Raw genomic sequence first — 18,619 nt, forward strand, 5'->3', positions numbered from 1 at the left:
TCCATTTATACATGAATTTTTTAAAAAATGTGCTACAGTACTGCATGGTCTGAGGTTGGCTGAGCCCGTGGATACGGAGGGCTGACTCTAAGTGATACGTGGATTTTTCACTGCGCAGAGAGCAGGCACCCCACCCTCCACGTTGTTTGAGGATCAACTATAATTATTCAGGATCTCATGGGCGTTAAGCAGGAGAGCCGTGTTTCTGCTGTACCGCGCAGCTCCTGGAAATCACCGCTGTGCCTTCCAGGATATGCAGAGTATGACCAATGAGGTTTCCCAACTTCAAAATGTCTCCACGCCCAAATTTACACCATACATGCTAACATGAACACTGTGGACTGGGGTGACTTCTGTTCACTGCTTCTATTTGCCCCTTCACGTTGTACGACAGCAACTCTTACCTAACAATTCTGTTGAGGAGTGAAAAAGGCCAGCATGTAGATATTACACTTCCAAGAAACCGGGACAGCTCGTAAAAAGATGAGTGTTTCACAAAAGCTTTATTTGTGGTCACATCTACAGTTGTCATTTCAGTGTACAAACAACTCACAGTTCAGTGCAGTGCTTCTAATACAAGTCATATAAAACCGTGGAACACATTGAACGAATAGTGCACTTGATATAAAAATAAATTACACTTCAAAAGCTACTGCAAAGCTTTACACATATAAAAAGTAAACACAAATTAGTTAGTGAGGTCCTCGTAACTGTCTATCATTTCCAGATAGGAAGATAAAAAGGGCAAGGGATCTGTGCCAAAACACCTCTCTGATAAACAGAAACTGAATTACTGCCTCCATCAGTGTGATAAAGTGACTTGCGGATCCTCCCTCTTTGAACTGGAAATAATCACAGCGCCACCAACATGTTAACCCAGCAGAGTCTGGCTCAGGGCAAGTCTCCATAATCCAAACAGCTATCCTCATCCTGGAGGCTAACAGGTAGGAAGAGCTTCCAACTTTCTTCTGATCATTCAAGAACCATAGAGTTTAAAATTTAAGAGGAAGAAAGAACAAATAATACAGACTCATATGTCATACATTAAAAGATTCCAGGTTTCTAAGCAACCAAAAGGCTGAGGGCAGCTTAGTTAGTAAATGGTGAGACCTCAGAGCCTGTCAGGTGGGAGACTCACGACCGCATCTCGTCCATTTGTGAGTGAGGACGCCGATGTCTAAACCTGCCAGGTGCCTCCAAGTGACAGACAATCTGCAGAATCGATCTGAATACCCGCCTGACCAGGGAGCCACCTTGAAATCGCCCAAGAGACCGCACTGGCGCACAGCTGAGCCCTTGAGCTCACCTCTGCCCACGCTGTGTCTGTGCCCTGGCAGCCGCAGTGACCAGTGAAGGACCAACCCTCTCTGCTCTTCACAGAAAGCGTCTGCTGACCCCTGCTCTAAGTAAGGTGAGAACTTGGCTTCTCAAGACCCTTACTGGTAAAAAAAATGGGAAAGTGACTGCCAAATAATTCTGCTCTAAGGAAGTTTCTGAAGTGACACCTGAGCCTTCATTCTGGGACTTGTCTAGAGGCACAGTGTCAGCCAGAGCTGAGAAGCACAAGAGAACAAGCAGTCAGGATACAGGGAACACCCCCAGGGCTTCCATCCTTAACTGTCCACACGACACCTGGGACTGTGACACAGTAGAAAAAGGTAAAGACGAAAAGTCAGGAGACTATAAGTAATATTTTTAATAAACTTTTTTTTCTTAAAACATAAACCATGGGAAAGCCACAGATCCTCACAGAGCAATGAAGCAACAGTCAGAGGGCAAAAGAAGCCCCCCACTTTCTCAGCACCCGCCTAAAATCTGCTCAGTCCCAAGTCCTAGCATCCTTGTTCCTCATGAGTCACCAGAGCAAACTCTGGCCCTGGAAAATCTGGAAAGAACCACAGAGCTGAGCCTGTGGCTAAAGCAGCCTTTGGTTATTTCTGCCAAACGGGGTCTGTTATCTCAGCTATAAATCCCCTCCAAGCGGCCTTCTGAGGGAGTAATGCTGACAGCTTTCTAGCTGGAGCACTCAAATAGACCATTGTTCCTGCTCTTTTCAAACATGTTCTCATTACTCCTGACTTAATTAAACGCTGCCGATGTTTCTCCTTGGCTTTCTTGTACTACTGCACGGGAACGTTCTGCAGATACAGAAAACCTTCCTGCCCAACTAGCTGCCATTCTGACAGCTGGTCAGGCTATTCCATCTCCTCCGAGGTGCAGCGCTGTACTGAAGTTCACCAGGTGGCTCAGAGGTACAGGTGGACTTCACAATCTCTGTAATCAGGTACTGTGCCCTGAGGGCCACCAGCCTCTAGTGACACCACAGCTGTCCCTCCTTCCACCCTACTCCCACCTCAGTGTGACCAGCCCGCCTCCTTAAAGGGATCATCTCCAATCTCACTCGCTGCCAGCACGCCTCACTGACTCACACCTGCTCTCCCTCCTCACAGAGACAGACGTTTCCCCTTCCCTATCTGACACGGTCTCAGATGTCCTCAGCCCTGCCCTGCCCTCGCTCCACACTCAGATGAGCTCTGGGGATGGCACCTGTAGCAGATACGAAAGGAAACTTATACTTAACAGGTATCTATTCTGTCATGGCCAAATCATTAAAGTATTAATTTCCATATTTACCACTTCTTGTCGACAAGAGAAAAAGTTTCCTTTTAGCTTGAGATTCAAATGAATTTTAAGAAAGCCTCTATCAATATTCTGACAGGCAAGGATACAGGTACCTGAAGACACAGAAGTTACAGAATATTTTCAGCAACTTAATTCCAAAATCTAGAAAGTGCTCTGCACAACTTCTAACCTTTTACTTCTTGGGTTAGCACTATGCTGAAAATGTGATGTCCAGTCCAACATGTCCTGGGTCAAGTTCCTGGTTCTAGGTGTCACTTACAGCTGTGAGAAAATTTGTTTTACAATTAAGGGTTGGCAAGAGCTCTGCCAATGAAACTCACAAGCTCAGCACAGCGGCTAAGAGGAAGCAGCCAACAAGAAGTGCCAACTTTCTTTCCTTCAGCAAAGCTGTTTTGTGCAAAAGTGGTTTCCAATCTCTACAGCTCCCTGGGAAACAGCACAAGATTACAATTCCTGTGCTTTCTAGTCAGACACTAGGGCGTTTGCCTGAGCACAGGATTATGCTATGGGGAACCCAGTAGTATAGTCCAAACCATGGAGTTTTAAAGATCTTAAAACTGGATGTTCTTTTATGGTGAACAGCATAAATTAACAATTATACACACACCGCAGGCCAGAAAACCAAAACACAAACTCCAGGCGGTACAGTTTAACATCAGTTCTTGTAACAGGGGTTGATAACTTCAGCACGGTTCCCAGATCGCCCTCATTCCCCACACAACTGAGGTATACGCTATGCATTTTAAAGTTTTAAAGCTAAAATAGGGTTTTTCTGGGTGTTGAAATTGCAAGTAATTATTTTTATTCTTTATTTTCTATAATTAGTATGCACTACTTTAACATTCAGAATATTTTACATATACCAAAAGTGAAGAGGAAATTGTAGAAAATTATTTTTAACTAAGTCCTTAACGTAAACTGAGATGGGAGTTCTTCTAACATGTTGTGTTTAGTTTCAGACATGGTAGGTGTTCAAGAAACAGAATCCCCCCAATCCCGATTCCCTATTTCTATTCTGGTACTTTTTTCCCCCTTCGGTTTACGCACTCTAAGTTTGTTCAGCTTATACTAAGAGGAAATGGAGTCCACACCCAAACAGGCACCTAGAAAGGACCGCGCGGCTCCTCCACTCCCTGGGTCTGCAGGGCTCGGGAGGAGTGTGGCTGCTGGACGGGAAATGCCCCAGGGTCTCTCTCACCACCCCCGCCCCTTCCAGACTGAAAAGCTACAGAATGTGTCTGTGGTACATGCAAGTGTGCTTCCTGTGGGAAGGTGGGGCTGGAAAAATTATAGACAGGCAACTGGTTTCTCTGTAGTTCTTTCCAAGGTTTATCTTACCTTAATATAAACTTGGAGTATTAGCTAGTCCAGCAAAAAGTCAGAAGTAGGGGAGACATCTAAAAACCCTCCCTATGCTAAAAACTTCTCTTTAGTAATAGTTAACCGACCTACATAGTGTCCTCATTAATTTCCTAAATCCCTGATTTCCAGGTAATGCAGAGGAAGGTACAATTTCTCTAACAGGCATTCAGATCAAGGACACACCCTGATATCAGAGAGAGAAGTAACATTCAAAAGGCCGCTGGCTACCAGACAGCCCACTTACGGAGGCGCTGTGAACAACATAACCACTAGGTGGAGCCAAGAGCTTGAAGGAAACCACAGGGGAAATAATTCCCTTGTTTCAGGAATTTATAACCTAATAGAAAATAAAAGATCATATACCCTCACTTGGGCAAACGTGTAGTGTAGTTAAACCCTTCCAGCTGGACGGAAATGTAGCTGTTTTTTTTCCACGGAGTTGAAGCCAAATCTAGGTGAGCTTTTTTACCCACAAGTAAAGAAAAAGCTCCGGAACCCAACACGCTGCAGCAGAAATGGGACTCAGGACGGCCTGCTGGGGGTGATGGGCGTCCCAGTCACTGGCGAGGGGCCGGCCACCCCTCACAGCTCGGTCGTCAGCAGACACTTCTGCTTCAAGGTGGTTTCTTCAGCCAAAGTTGGAGCAGAGCTAAAAGGAAGAAAGAATGTGTTATTCACTCTTTTGAAATGAAAAGAAAACCGTTTGCGCTGGGAGCAACAGGCGTTTCTCCATGAGTGCCACATGGAGCATGCCGAGTGAAGAAAATCACCGACCCAAATGAGTATGTAGTAACACTTAATTTAGCAGTGAGCTATTCCACAGAGGGTCATGCTCTAGATAACTGACGCTTATTCCTTCTTGAAATGAAGTCTAAAGATATCAATTTCCCCTACTTCTTTGAATAAAATACACTAGACAGTTAATTTCGTAATGAGTTAGGTTTATTACTAGGAATATCAAGACAGCAACATGCTCAGAAAATACCAGGGGAAGTGGGCTGTCCTGGGCTTCTTTCCATAGACCTGGGTGGTTGTGTCTGAGTTCCTGCACCAGTTGACCTGCTTTGTCAGAGCTACATGGAGAATAAAAAGTATACGGGCTCTGCCTGGGGGCCCAACAGTCTGCTGGAGGTGAAGAGCACGAACAGAGGTGCAAGGATGTAACAACACCTACCTTGGTTTCATAGAAATTCACAACAGTATCAAAATACAAAGGACAGAGTTTAACGTGTCAGGCACTATCAACGAACGTGAAGGAAGCAGCAGTCACTTGCACCACCCTTCCCCACTTCTCCCACACAGACAGACAATGCCAGCTGTTTTTCCTGGTATTTTCCTTCACTGTTCTGGATCTTTGGTTCTCAGAGTACAGTCCCTGGAACTTGATATAAATGCAAATTCTTAGGCCCCACCCCAGACGGACTGACTCAAAAACTCTGAGGAGGCCCAGTAAGCTGTGTTAACAAGCCCTCCAGATAATCACCTGGTACATAGGGCTACTCGCCAAAGCCCTATGGTTCCACAATGACTTCCTGCTATTAATTATGAAGCCGTAACATTTTTACACCCCACTCACCAGGCCTACAACCATTCCTTCCTATCTTTTCAACAGTTTTCTGAACAATTTAAATCATGTTAATATTCAGTGTCTGCTATAAGTATATATTTTCCCAACTGAATATAAGTGTACTGTATTTCTTTTCCTGTACAATTTGTTTTCCCTGAGCTAAAAAGCTGCCTTTTTTTTTTGGCTGTAACTGCTTGCTCAGTTTTCTATAGTTCCTCACTTCTCCTTAACCTTGCAAATAGAACCATGGATCTGTTCTCAATATGAATGCTCAGACATGTCATATAATTTTTAAAAATTGGGGGTAGACCATGTGTTGTTTTTTTTTTTTTTTCTTGGCAATATCCTTCTGGGAACTCTGTATTCTCCTCTTCAAATCTGTACAGGATCCTTTCCAGACCTGCTTGGAACCTCCCTTCACTTTCCTCCTGGTAAATTCCTGTACTGCTGCTTCCTGGGTCCCATGTTTTCTTTCTTAGATAATCACCTTGTTTTGATGGAACACATCCTCTAGTAAGTAGCTTCTTGAGGAAGGCTGCCTTAGAAGCATGTATTTTAGAAAAACTCTATGTTTAAAAATGTGTTTATTCTAATCTCACATTTCATTGGTAGTTTGGATGTAAAACACTAGGTGAAAAATGACTTTCCTCCAGAATTCTGAAGGCATTGCTCCATTATCTTCTGGCTTTCAGCAAAACTGCTGTCATTCTGACTACCAGTCATTTACATGTACTCCCCGCCCCCTCACCTGCCTCATCCTCCGAAGACTTACATCCTTTAACTTTGCTATTCTGTAATTTCATGATGCTCCTTTGCGTTGTTTATTTTCATTCTGTACTGGGTACTTGGTAGGCTCACTTAATCTGAAAATTCAAGTACTTCTGTTCTGGGAAATCTTGATTTCTTTCTTTCATATTTTTTTTTCATTTTTATTCACTCTCTTCTTTTTTTCTGGATCTCCAGTGATTCATATACTGGACTTCCTAGACCAATCCTCCAATTTTCTTTTCTCTCCCAATTTTTATCTTTTTGTTCTACTCTTTGGGAGATTTCCTCAATCTTATCTTCCACGCATTCTTTGAATTTTATTTTTAACATGGTTAATAATATCTAAGAAAACTTTCTTGTTTTCTATTCCTTTTCTTTTTAAATTTCCTGTTATTGTTGCATGGATGCAGTATCTTCCTTCTCACACTACCATTTTACAAAGTTTTTGATACTCACACTCCTGTATTTCCTCCTTGTTTCTTTTTCAAGTTTACCTCCTTTGGTCTTCCCTTAAACATCTGATAATCTTTGGCTCTCTTCATATTTAAGAGAGAAGCAGTCTGTTCACATTTAAGAATGAAGCACTGGAATGCTGTTTGGAAGCCGTCTGTGTATACAAGGGAAAAAGTCATTAACTAACAGGCTTCCACACAGAGTTACCAGGCCGACTTCCTGGCAATTGAATCCAGGGACCCACAAACTTAAGTCTCTCTGGGCCATTTCTCTTTGATCACTTTCTCCAGAGAATCATCCTCTTAATTTCTCCCCTGAGACATTTACACTTGGCCAACAGGATTCTAAAGCTGAAAAAAGAATGAAGGTTGGAGGGCTCACTCCTCAGTGTGTGAATGCTGAGTTAACCTCCCTATTTTCAGTTCAGTCCTTACTCTGAACAGAAATTCCCAAATCCAGAGCCTCTCTTGCTCAGCTCCTCCAGAGGGAAACCTCCAGAATCACACCAGCATCAGTGGGGGTGGGGAGGGAGAGTGTCTAAATGGGTGTAAAAACTTTCAACCAACCTGCATGTTCTCAGCCTCACCTTGTACCCCTATCTTCTCAAATACTGGGTACCTCCCACTCCTGAGCCTTTCTGGGGTGTGAACTGCAGTGTGAACTGGCTTGCTTTTCATTTTCTCAGTTTCCACCCCGTCCCTTTTCAGACTTAGATTTGTTTTCTCCTCTCTGCTAACTTGGTTACCACCTGTTTATCACTGAGCTTCTTCCAAAACTTGTTCAGTTCTCTCAGTTGCTGTTGTCTCCTCTCCTGTGCTTTGTCCCTGGGGCTTTATACCTTTGAAATAAAATTTTACACAGCAACACCCCAAGTAAATCTGAATCTATAGATGCAACCCCATCACTATTACCATTTTTAAAATTGATTTTAACACGCATCTATTGAATTGCACAAATCAGGAGTTTATATGTTGATGACCCTTTGCACACCAAATAGTTTTTTTTGGGGGGGGGGGTCATTAGGTCTATTTATTTATTTATTATTAGCTTCTTTTTTTTTTTTTTTTTTTTGATGGAGATACTGGGGATTGAACCCAGGACCTCATGCATGCTAAGCATGTGCACTACCATTTGAGATATACCCCCTTCCGAACACACTTTTGTAACCAGCACGCAGATCAAGAAACAGAAAATTACTAGCACCCTGAAAGTTCCTTCTGGGCTCCCTTCCATTCACTAACCACTCCAAGGGTAACCATTATTTTGATCTCTAAGAGTTATGCTTCTTTTTGGGCTTTATTTTGCTTACCATTATTATAGTGAGGAGACTCTAAGATGATCCCCAATGACCCCCACCCCCCTGACATTCACACTCTTATGTAATCTCCTCCCGGTGAGTACGGGCAGGACCTATGATTTGCTTTAACCAGCAGAATGTAGCAACAGTAACAGGCTGTCACATCCATGATTATATTATATATAAGACTGCGGCTTCTGGCTTGCTAATAGGCTTTCTACTGCCTTCTTTGTTTGTTTGCTTTGCTGAAATAAGCAATTACAGTGGAAAAGTCCACACGGCAAGAACTGAGAGTGTAGCCTCTGGCCAAGGGCCAGCTAATAACTGAGGCCTGTAGTCTAACAGCCCTTCAGGAACTAAATTCTGTCAACAGCCACGACTGGAGACCTTCCTCAGCTGATCCTTCAGATGAGAACCTCGCTCTGGCCAACACCCTGATTGTCGCCTGTGAGAGAGACTGAAGCAGAGGACGCAGCTAAACTGTAACTAGACTCGTGGGTCCACAAGGAAATGAGATTATATAAACATGTGTTGTTTTAAGCTGCTACACTTGTAATTTGTTGCACAGCAATAAATAATTATGTTTATGCAATTCATCTGCACTGCTATATTGCAGTTAGAGTTGATTAATTTTCATCGCTCTAGTCTAGCATTTGTCTAGTTGACGGTTAATGGGCTTTTAAGTTTTCAATTTGAACTATTATAAATACAGCTACTATGAACATTCTTGTACACATCTTTTGATGGATGTATATTTGTATTTCTACTGGGTATGTACATAAAAACGAAATTGCTGAGTGAGAATTTTCAGTTTAGTAGATACCACCAAACCTATGTCCAACATGGCCGTTTCAATATACAGAGTCTCAGCTGCCCTGTATCTTCACCAATACTTGGTACTATGTGTCTCTTTCACTTTAGCCATTCTAGTGGTATGTAGTGGTATCACATAGTAGTTTGAATTTGTATTTCTCAATAACTTGTCAAGATGCACACCATCTTGTATGTTTATTGGCCATGTGGATAGCCTCTTGTGAACTGCCTGTTCATCTCTTTTGCCAATTTTTCTATTGAGCTGTTTTCTTCTTATTGATTTATAAGAGCTCTTTAGATATTCTGGATGTAAGTACTTTGTGAGAGAGAAAGACAGAGACAGAATCAGAGGGACAGAGGGGGTGCAATGGATTTCTCCCACTCCGTAGCTTCCCTTTTTGAGTGCCTGAAATTACATGAATACAAGTTCTTGACAAAATCCAAATTATCAGTTTTTTCCTATAGGATTAAAGCTTTTTGTGATCTGTTTAAAAAATCTTTTCCTGTTTCAAGGCCACAAGGATGTTTGTTTATATTTTCTTCTAAAAGCTTCATTACTGGATATCTCATATTTATATCTGTATTCAATCTAGAATGGATTTTTGTGTGTAGTATGAGGTTGGGTCAAGATTAATTTTTTCCTTCTGCAAAGACTGTGGAGAAAAGGGAACCCTCCTACACTGTTGGTGGGAATATAATTTGGTGCAGCCACTATGGAAGATAGTATAGAGATTCCTTAAAAAACTAAAAATAGAGTTACCATATGATCCAGCAATCCTACTCCCGGGCATATATCCAGAGAAAACTCCAACTTGAAAAGATACACACGTCCTAAGTTCAAGCCACACTATTTACTATAGCCAAGACATGGAAGCAACCTAAATGTCCATCAACAGATGACTGGATAAAGAAGATATGGTATTTACATATACATACAATGGAACACTACTCAGCCATAAAAAATAAAAGAATGAAATAATGTTTTGCAGCAACATGGATGGACCTGGAGATGATCATATTGAGTTAAGTAAGTAGGACAGAGAAAGAGATTATCATATGCTATCACTTACATGTGAAATCTAAAAAATGATACAAATGAACTAACTGACAAAACAGACTCGCAGACATAGAAAACAAGCTTATGATTACCAAAGGGGAAGAGGGGTCAAGGGATAAATTAGAAGTTTGGCATTAGAAGGTACAAACTACTATATATAAAATAGATAAACAAAAAGGCCCTACTGTATAGCCAAGGGAACTATGTTCAATATCTTGTAATAATCTATAATGAAAAAGAACATGAAAAAGAATGTGTGTGTATGTATGTATGTATGTATGTATGTATGTATATGTGTGTGTATGTATGTGTGTGTGTATGTATGTGTGTGTGTATGTATATATATATATATATATATATATATATATATATAAACTGAATTACTTTGTTGTACACCAGAAACTAATATAACACTGTAAATCAACTATATTTCAATAAAAAAGACTAATTTTTCCCACAAGGATATTTAACTTTTCCAGCTGATTCACTGAAAGACCATTCTTCCTCTTCAGCACCACACCACCATTTTTCATAATTCAGGTAACTATGTTTGTCTGGGTTTATTTCTGGATTCTATTTCACTAATTTACTTGCCATGTTTTCTTCACTGTGATACTGACATACAACAGAGTATTAGTTTCAGGTGTACTACTTGTCATTTTTTATCTAATTCCTTAATGACTACTTTGCTTTGGCAAGGAATGGACACAAGCTCTGATGTCATCTGTAACTTCTAATTTGGAACCCTCAAGAATTCACATTTTATTGTGTACACTCAATTACAAAGAATTATTACTTAGTCCTCTGTACATAATCTCTGTTTTTACAATGGGAATTAATAGTCATAGAAATGTTTAGGAAAACAGCTTATTAAGTTTGTAGAAAGTGCTGTCTGACAACTAACTACACGTAAGCTTCCCGAGGCAGGTCCCATGCCTGTCTTGTTCACTGCTATCTTCAGTGCCAGATATAATCAGTGCCTGGTACATAACAGACATTCAGGAAGTGTTTGATAAGTGAATAATTATATTACTTTAAAGACTATGGAGATGAGAGAACAATGTTAAAATGCAACTATGAATTTCTCTCAAATTAATCATTTCCAATAATTTTTCCTTTATAATTAGGATTTTTTTCCCCTCTAATTAGGAAAGCATCTACACTTCAACTGACCTACATGTTCAGCACCAGGTGGATATGAGAAATAGCAGGAAAAAGTCTGAGGTGAGAAATGAGCACTTATAAATCTTTTGCAAAACAGGGACAGTTTTGGTCCTAACAATTATAAGTTGAAGAACTACAAGGGAGGGCATAGCTTAGTGGTAGAGTGCATGCTTAGCATGCAAGAGGTCCTGGGTTCAACCCCCAATACCTCCATTAAGTAAATAATAAACAAACCTAATTACCTTCCCACCAAAAAGAAAGTTAAAAAAAAATTTTTTTTTAAAGTTGAAGAACTACATGCTGAACAAAAGCTCTTTTGAGTCCAGTTTCTGTCTGTGGCAAGCAATATGTTAAAATTGAGCTTGCAATAGGTTTCAAGCTCTCAGAGCTCCCACCTTTGGAATTCCCTACCTCACCCTTATGTGTGCCTCTTCACTTGTACTGATGAACAATATGATAGTAAAGCATGATAGGAAAAAACATAAATCAATTTTAAAACAAATATAAATTTTTAAAGATAAACCTGTTAACATCTTTATCTAATGAAGACTTCATTAAAAAAAATAAGGTCTACTTCATAATTTTGTAGAAAATTGCTACTGACATGAAGAAAGAAAAAACACTATTCTAAATGATAAAGAAAAGATTTATTCAGTTTCAATTAAGTTTAATTAAAGAATTGACATTATTGCTTTAAGTATAATTAATTTTATTATTATTTTTTCCCTCCTAACAGATGCCTAAGAACTGCAGTTGTTTCCTCACCTGGTCACAGCATCCACCAAGAACGGTGCTGGGGGAGAGATCAGCGAGATACCACCATGTCCCTCCTTCCCCACTGAGGATAATCCACTTCCTGCAAGTCCTTTAGAAAGGACAGTGTTCTGCTGGGGAAGATACACGACACATCTGAGCAAAGGTGACAAGATCTACCCAATAATCAGCACTTCAGTTCCAAATCATCTTCTCTAGTGTTTATAGGAATAAGGAAGATGATTTTCATGATCAGAGTTGTTTTGTTTTGTTTTTGTTTGTTTCTTACCATCCTTCACATCAGATTTTTATTTTTGTTTTTGGCAGCACCGTTAAGCATATACAGAGAGAAAACATAAATCACTAATTTGAAGCCATTAAGTTCAATTAAAAGCGCACTGATAATGACTCCATGTTTTTAAGGAAAACTAAGAGCCTGGTACTTGCTTTAGGCCTCATTCTGAAAGGGTAACCAAAAGAAAAATTGCAAATATCATTAACTTACTGGCACAATCCAACGGGGTGTGATTGTTGATGTTGAAGATACCTAAAATAAATGTTATACATTATTTATTTTTAGGGAAGACTGACTTCTTTTCATAATTATACCAAGAATGCTTTCCTCTAGTATGGAATGCACTGGCGTGGCGGGGAGCAGTTCCTAATGGCGTCCCCTGAGCTAACATGGATTCTGAATCCAAGATCCTTTTCTACAACACAGATGCCATGTATCACCATTTAAGGAACTGTCAAAAGTTTGAGAATCTGTTTAATTTAAAAACTAAATACTCCACGAATGCTACTACTACTTTCAGGTCATTTAATAGGAATTTCCCTCACTCCTAGCATCTAATTTAACATTTATTTATTTTCTGAAATTTCAGTTCATTACAAATAATCATAGCCTTCTTAGCATTCTCAGCAATGGATTATGACTAATTCAAATGGACAGCAAAAAAAAGCACACACACCACAAAACCCTGTTGATATACAGTTCATTTTCTAATTATGCATGTAGAAAACAGCAATAAAAACATCATACTGCTCCTGACTCATGGGGCCTCTGTTATATTCTTTTTAATGTTTTACTTCCTAGATCTTACTTCTATGTGTAGGATTATAATCTAATGAACTCCCAACTCCCCCTATTTTATGGAAATTTAGACTAGTCCCTGCACTAGTGGCCACAGATGCTGGTAAGAAAAATTAATGTTAAGTCCAGGTCTTAGTAAGTTAGGTAACCACCAAAAGAAAATATAAAACATGACTTCCTCATCAATATTGAGAGAATGCACTTTTACCATAGGAAATAAGAGTGAGAAAAAAGAAACATAATAAAAGTAAACAAAAAAATAGTATGGCAGAAACAAATCCTATAATAACCATAATTACAGTAAACATAAACATAAATGGATTTAAAATCAAACAGAGGATAGAGACTCTCAAAAACGATTTAAAAAACAAGATCCAGCAAAATGCTGTTCATAAAAGGTCCGCTTAAAACCAACAGACACAGAAAAGGCTGAAAAACAAAATGACAGGAAATTTCATATAAGGCAATACAAGCTTAAAAGCAAGCAAGGTTACCAATTTTTATCAAAGGGGAAATAAAAAGAGGAAAAAAGGAGCAAAGAAGGACACCTTAAAGTGCTAAGAGGAGCTCAAGAAAGTATAATTACCATTAATATATATGCATCCCACAGCCTATCTTCAAAATGTACAAAAAAACAAAAGATCCAGCAATAGGTGAGAAATGGATTAATCAGTAGCTGTAGACATTAAATACACCCCAGAAACTGATAGCATATTCAAGAGAATCAGGAGATTGACTATTGAAAGAATTCAGCAAGTTTGCCAGACACAAAATCAACTTATGAATCCAACAGTAAAAAATTAAATACCATTCACAATATCAATAAAACTATAAAGTATTTAGGATTCAACCTAACAAAGAATAGAGAAGACTTACAGAGAACATTTAGAGAGTCTAGTAAAGATAAGAAAATAGATATATATCATGTTCAAGAAAAAGAAGACATAAAAATGCGAGTTATCTCTAAAATAATAAATTTAATACAAACTCCATTAAAGTGCCAGCAGAATTGGGGGGGGGGGATCTGACATATTGATGCTAAAATTTATAAGTAAGGATATACTAATGTTAAAACAGATTACAAAACCAGAGTAATAAAAACACAGTAGTACTAGAACAGAAAAGAGAAGGCCCAAAGGAAGAGAATAGAAAGGTTAATAACAAACCAACTGGGAAAGGAAGGATTATTTAGTAGATAACATTAAGAGAACTGGCTCCTTATATGGATAAATACAAAGTTGGGTGATATCAAAACTACAACACCTCCCCCCCCCAAAAAAAAACCCCTCAAACTATTTAAATGGGTTAAAATCTAAATGTGAAAGGTAAAATAAAATTATAGCTAATAGAAGAAAGCAGAAAAGACTACCTCTGTGATCTCAGGGGGTGGGTGGCAGATGAGGAAGGATTTTTTAAAACCCCAAACCATAATGGGAAAAAAAGAATGTGTGCCATCAGAATGAAAGGTTTTTGTTCATGAAGGATGTAAATCTGTTTCACTAACTCATCTCTCCAGTGATAGACACTGGTTGTCTCTATCTCCCTGCTACCTACCACAAATGATACTGTGATAAAAATTCTTCAGATGTGTTAATACACAGATGAGGAGAAAATACTTTTAATATCTAAAGGTGACGTGAAATTAATATCTAGACTTTACAGGAAACTCCTAAAATCAGCAAGAAAAAAAAAATCAGGAAACATGACAGAAAAGTGGGCAAAAGATATGAATAGGTAACTGGCTCAAAGAAGAAACTTAAATCAGCATTAAAATAATGGAGGAGATAGAATATTTAATTCATGCAAATTGAAACAATGTGACAAACTCATAAAGATGGAAGAGATTACAAAGTCATGATGTACAGCTTAAGGAAGAACGTGAGAGAAGCAGCAAAGATGTGTGCACTGCTGGTGGGACTATAAACTGTGGGAGCCATTCTGGAAGCAAGGAGCAACCCCAAGTGTAATTAAGTATTCATGTAAGCATGCAACCCCGCAATCCTACTTGTGAGTAAATATCCCAAATTCTCCCACTGTTCCTTGAGAGAGATAAGGATGTTTATCTAAATAAATGTATGAAAGGTGGCCTGGAAGGATATATACCAAATAAAGCAAAAGCGTGCCTCACAGGAAAAGGGAAATGGAAGTGGGGACTGGAGGATAAATTGAAATAAAATAAAACAAACAAAAGAGAACCCTTGCATGGACCTAAAAAGATAATCTGACTGAGAGATATATAATTAATTTAATTGGGGCACCCAACATTTAAAAAAATGGATATTATCTTATTTGGTCTTAGAGATACTTTCTTGTCACAAATTTATTTTACATTTTCACCAATTCCCAAAGTGACAAGAATCTTAGTGCTTTCCAGAACTTTCTCCCTAGTCTTAGTAATGGATATTCCTGCTCTAACTTTCAGGTTCTGCCTTTGTTCCTCTCTGGGAAGATGGAATTTTATAATTATAATTTGGACACTGCTTGAGAATGGTAATTGTAACCTAGATAAACACAAAAATACGATAATAAAACACTTTCCCTAATAAAATGCATACTATATTTAAATATCTGTAACTTTTTTTTTTTACAGCTTTACTGTTATAATTGATGAAAGGTTTAAATTACTTTCAGAAAACAATAGCTTCCTTAAACACAGCTTAAAATATAATTGGGAAAAAAATCTCAATAGCAAAAAAACATGAAGGACCTGGAAATAACAAAACAGCAAAACGTAGAGCTCATACTGGGGAGACTGTAACTGCACTTTTAGAAAAACAGGAAGTCTTGGGTGAGAAAAACATACTGTATTCTTGGCTAAGAAGATAAATTATCATAAATATATCAGTTCTTTCCTCAAGTTAATTTATGAATTTAATGCAATTATAAGTAAAAATTAATAGGTTTTCAGTGGGGTGAGACTTGACAAAGTTTTTCTAAAAATCATCTGAAAGAATTAACAAGCAAAAACAGCAGAACACCTGCATGATGATTCTGGACTGGCCTTATGACATATCAAAATCAATGAAAAAGCTGAAGTTATTAGATGAGTATTACAGTTCTAACAACTGAAAAATCGGTAAGTGTCATAGAATAGATGGCTCACATACAGAGTCTAAAATAAATATTCTCAATTTTAATTTAAAACAAAAAAAAATTTTCAATTTGTAGGGAAATGTTTTAGTGGTAAGAAATATTTTTAATCAAACTGATTTTCATTACTATTATCACCTACCCACTTACGAGACTGAATACGTGCAGTAAGTGTTCTGAGTGAGGCCCCAAACATTCCTTCTGGGCTTCAGGTCATCTTGCATTAATCTTAGAAGTTACCTCTTTTGTCTATTTAAAGGATTACTATGGCTCAATATTGCCAATATCCCCTTTATTTTTTGCTTTCTCACTTTTCCAGACTTGGGATTAATTCTTATCCTTTGGTAAAATCTGTTTGTTTATTGACCCAAACTGGTGGTTCCAAAGGGTGGTTCCCAGACCACATCTGCATCACCTGGAACATGTTAGAAATGCAGCTTCTCAGGCCCCACCCCACACATACCACATCAGAAACTCTGAGGGTGGAATCCAGCAACCTGCGTTTTAATACACTCTCCACGTGATTCAGAAACACACCCAAGTTTGAGAACTAATGGTCTAAGCAAACATCTAGCACCACTCAAAGTACCATCTGTACTTCCAAGGGTTCAGAATGGCATCTAGTTCCCACAGCAATTCTTGTCATATCACTCATAAGACACTAAATAAATTATTTATATACCTTTCACCCCACCTTGTTTGTATGTCTCTGGAGGGAAGGAACTGTTTCTTATTTGTATTATGGTCACACTACTTAACACACCATCTCCCAAACTGAAATAATGATTGACATGTTTAATGCCAAACATTCTTATGCTCCCACCTTTCCATAAGTGTTTTTTAAAAACTGAATGTCTTACTGTCTGAACTCTTTAGAAGCTGGTTTATCCCCACATGTTCCTCTCACGTTATCAAATATGGTGCTGAATTTACAAACAGGCTTACGGTAACACGTGGTTACTATTCAGTGACACACAGATTCAAACTGGTAGAACTTTAGAAAGGCAATGCTAAGGGTTACTGAAATAGAAACTATTATTAAATGAAAAGTTTTACTAAATTGTTGAAAAGGCAAAAATTGGAATCTAGCAGGAACATTTTTCAAGACAGAAATGACTTTCCATCTTGCCGTTTTAAACCGTACTTACCTGAGGTGTGACTGTGTGCTCAATTAGATTCTCAGTTAGAGATAAAAGCAAGGCATCCAATTCATCAGTAGCGTCCTATGAAGACAAAGTACACACGTATGAAGTGACCCATTCAACAAACAGGGACATTCAGGAATCGTGGTTGTTAGTGATTCCACTTTTGCTTAGAGGGGAATCTAACCTACAAGCAAAACTTTAAAAAGCTAAAGTGTTACCTGAATTTTCCTATAGCTATTCCTTTTGGTGAGACAAAACTTGGGTAGGGTTAGGACTGTTCTGGCTATCAGCTCTTAAACTAGATAAAAGAGGTAAAAGGTTCACCACAGCAGACAGTAAGTAAAGGAGATGCCTGAATTTCAAATGCTTCTTTATCCATATGTATGGGTGCTTCACTGTTTACAAGAGTATAATATAAACTACCCTCCATAAATGTTAATTAATAGTTTTTATTTAATTAGTATTTGAAGCACCTTATAGAAACAGAGCTCTATACTTCAGTGTGTGTGTGTCGGGGGGGGGGGGGGAATAGGAAGAGTTTTAAAAGGATAAAAGATAAAATTCCCATCTGGAAATAAGAGAAATAAGTATCTAAGGTGTAGTACATAACAAAAAAGGCCCTTAATTTATATATGTCTGTCTATCTGTCTTCAGGCCATGGTGCATCTCCTGTTCAATGTCAACTTAATTTGAATCATACACATGAAAAACCTGTTCTCTCTCCTCACATCTGCCCCTCCTAACCTGGGGCCTGGGTCAGTGCCCCAAAATAGCTTGTGCATATCTCTTCCACAGTGTGTTAAAATTCTCTCTCCACTTGTACTATAAGCAGTTTGAAAGAAGAGGCCATGTTTCATTCATTTTTGAATTTTCAAAGCCTAGCATGCTGTCTGGTACAATATGCAAAAATCTTTGAACTAAATGTCCTTCTCTGTTTCAAAAACATCTCAGGTTCCACACAAGAATTTTCAAGGATCAGTCAAGATGCTGATGTATCTTTTCAGAATTTTAATCAGCAGAAAGGAATCCCCTGATTGAAGGTATTTCAGGTTGGTTTTTTTTTTCCAAACCCAAAAGTCTGAAAAATTATAGACCAAATATTAACTACATACTGTGTTTGGGTAGTGGGAATACAGGTGGTTTCTAATTTTTTATTTATTTTTTTAAATTGAAGTGCAGTCAGTTACAATGTGTCAGTTTCTGGTGCACAGCACAGTGTCCCAGTCATGCATATACATACATATATTTGTTTTCATATTCAACTGTTTTCTTTTTATGTGTGTGGCAAATGGATACAGGAAAGGCAAGAGTTGAGATAAGCTAGTTGTATTACAATACAATCTCAGAAAAGTAATTTCAATCAATCAATATTTATTTAGTGCCTGCTATATGCCATGTACTGTCTGAGACACTA

The 18,619-nt window shown here is 38.5% G+C and overlaps 1 protein-coding gene across 4 annotated transcripts in view; it reads right to left on the reverse strand.

Moving 5' to 3' along the window:
• Positions 1 to 484: 484 nt before the first annotated feature.
• Positions 485 to 18,619, reverse strand: part of EPB41L5 (erythrocyte membrane protein band 4.1 like 5) — a 103,041-nt gene continuing 84,906 nt past the window's right edge. For 3 of the 4 annotated variants that reach the window (XM_014565005.2, XM_032479298.1, XM_006191478.3), the window contains exons 22-25: positions 17,209 to 17,283; positions 12,383 to 12,424; positions 11,890 to 12,011; positions 485 to 4,654 (exon numbers count right to left, since the gene is read on the reverse strand). In XM_014565005.2, the coding sequence (XP_014420491.1) occupies positions 4,588 to 4,654; positions 11,890 to 12,011; positions 12,383 to 12,424; positions 17,209 to 17,283 (306 nt within the window). In that variant the 3' untranslated portion in view covers positions 485 to 4,587. The remainder of the gene's footprint in view (positions 4,655 to 11,889; positions 12,012 to 12,382; positions 12,425 to 17,208; positions 17,284 to 18,619) is intronic. The other variant, XM_032479297.1, reaches the window with a different exon arrangement.

The sequence above is a fragment of the Camelus ferus genome, chromosome 5, assembly GCF_009834535.1.
Source record: "Camelus ferus isolate YT-003-E chromosome 5, BCGSAC_Cfer_1.0, whole genome shotgun sequence".
NCBI classification, from domain to species: domain Eukaryota; kingdom Metazoa; phylum Chordata; class Mammalia; order Artiodactyla; family Camelidae; genus Camelus; species Camelus ferus.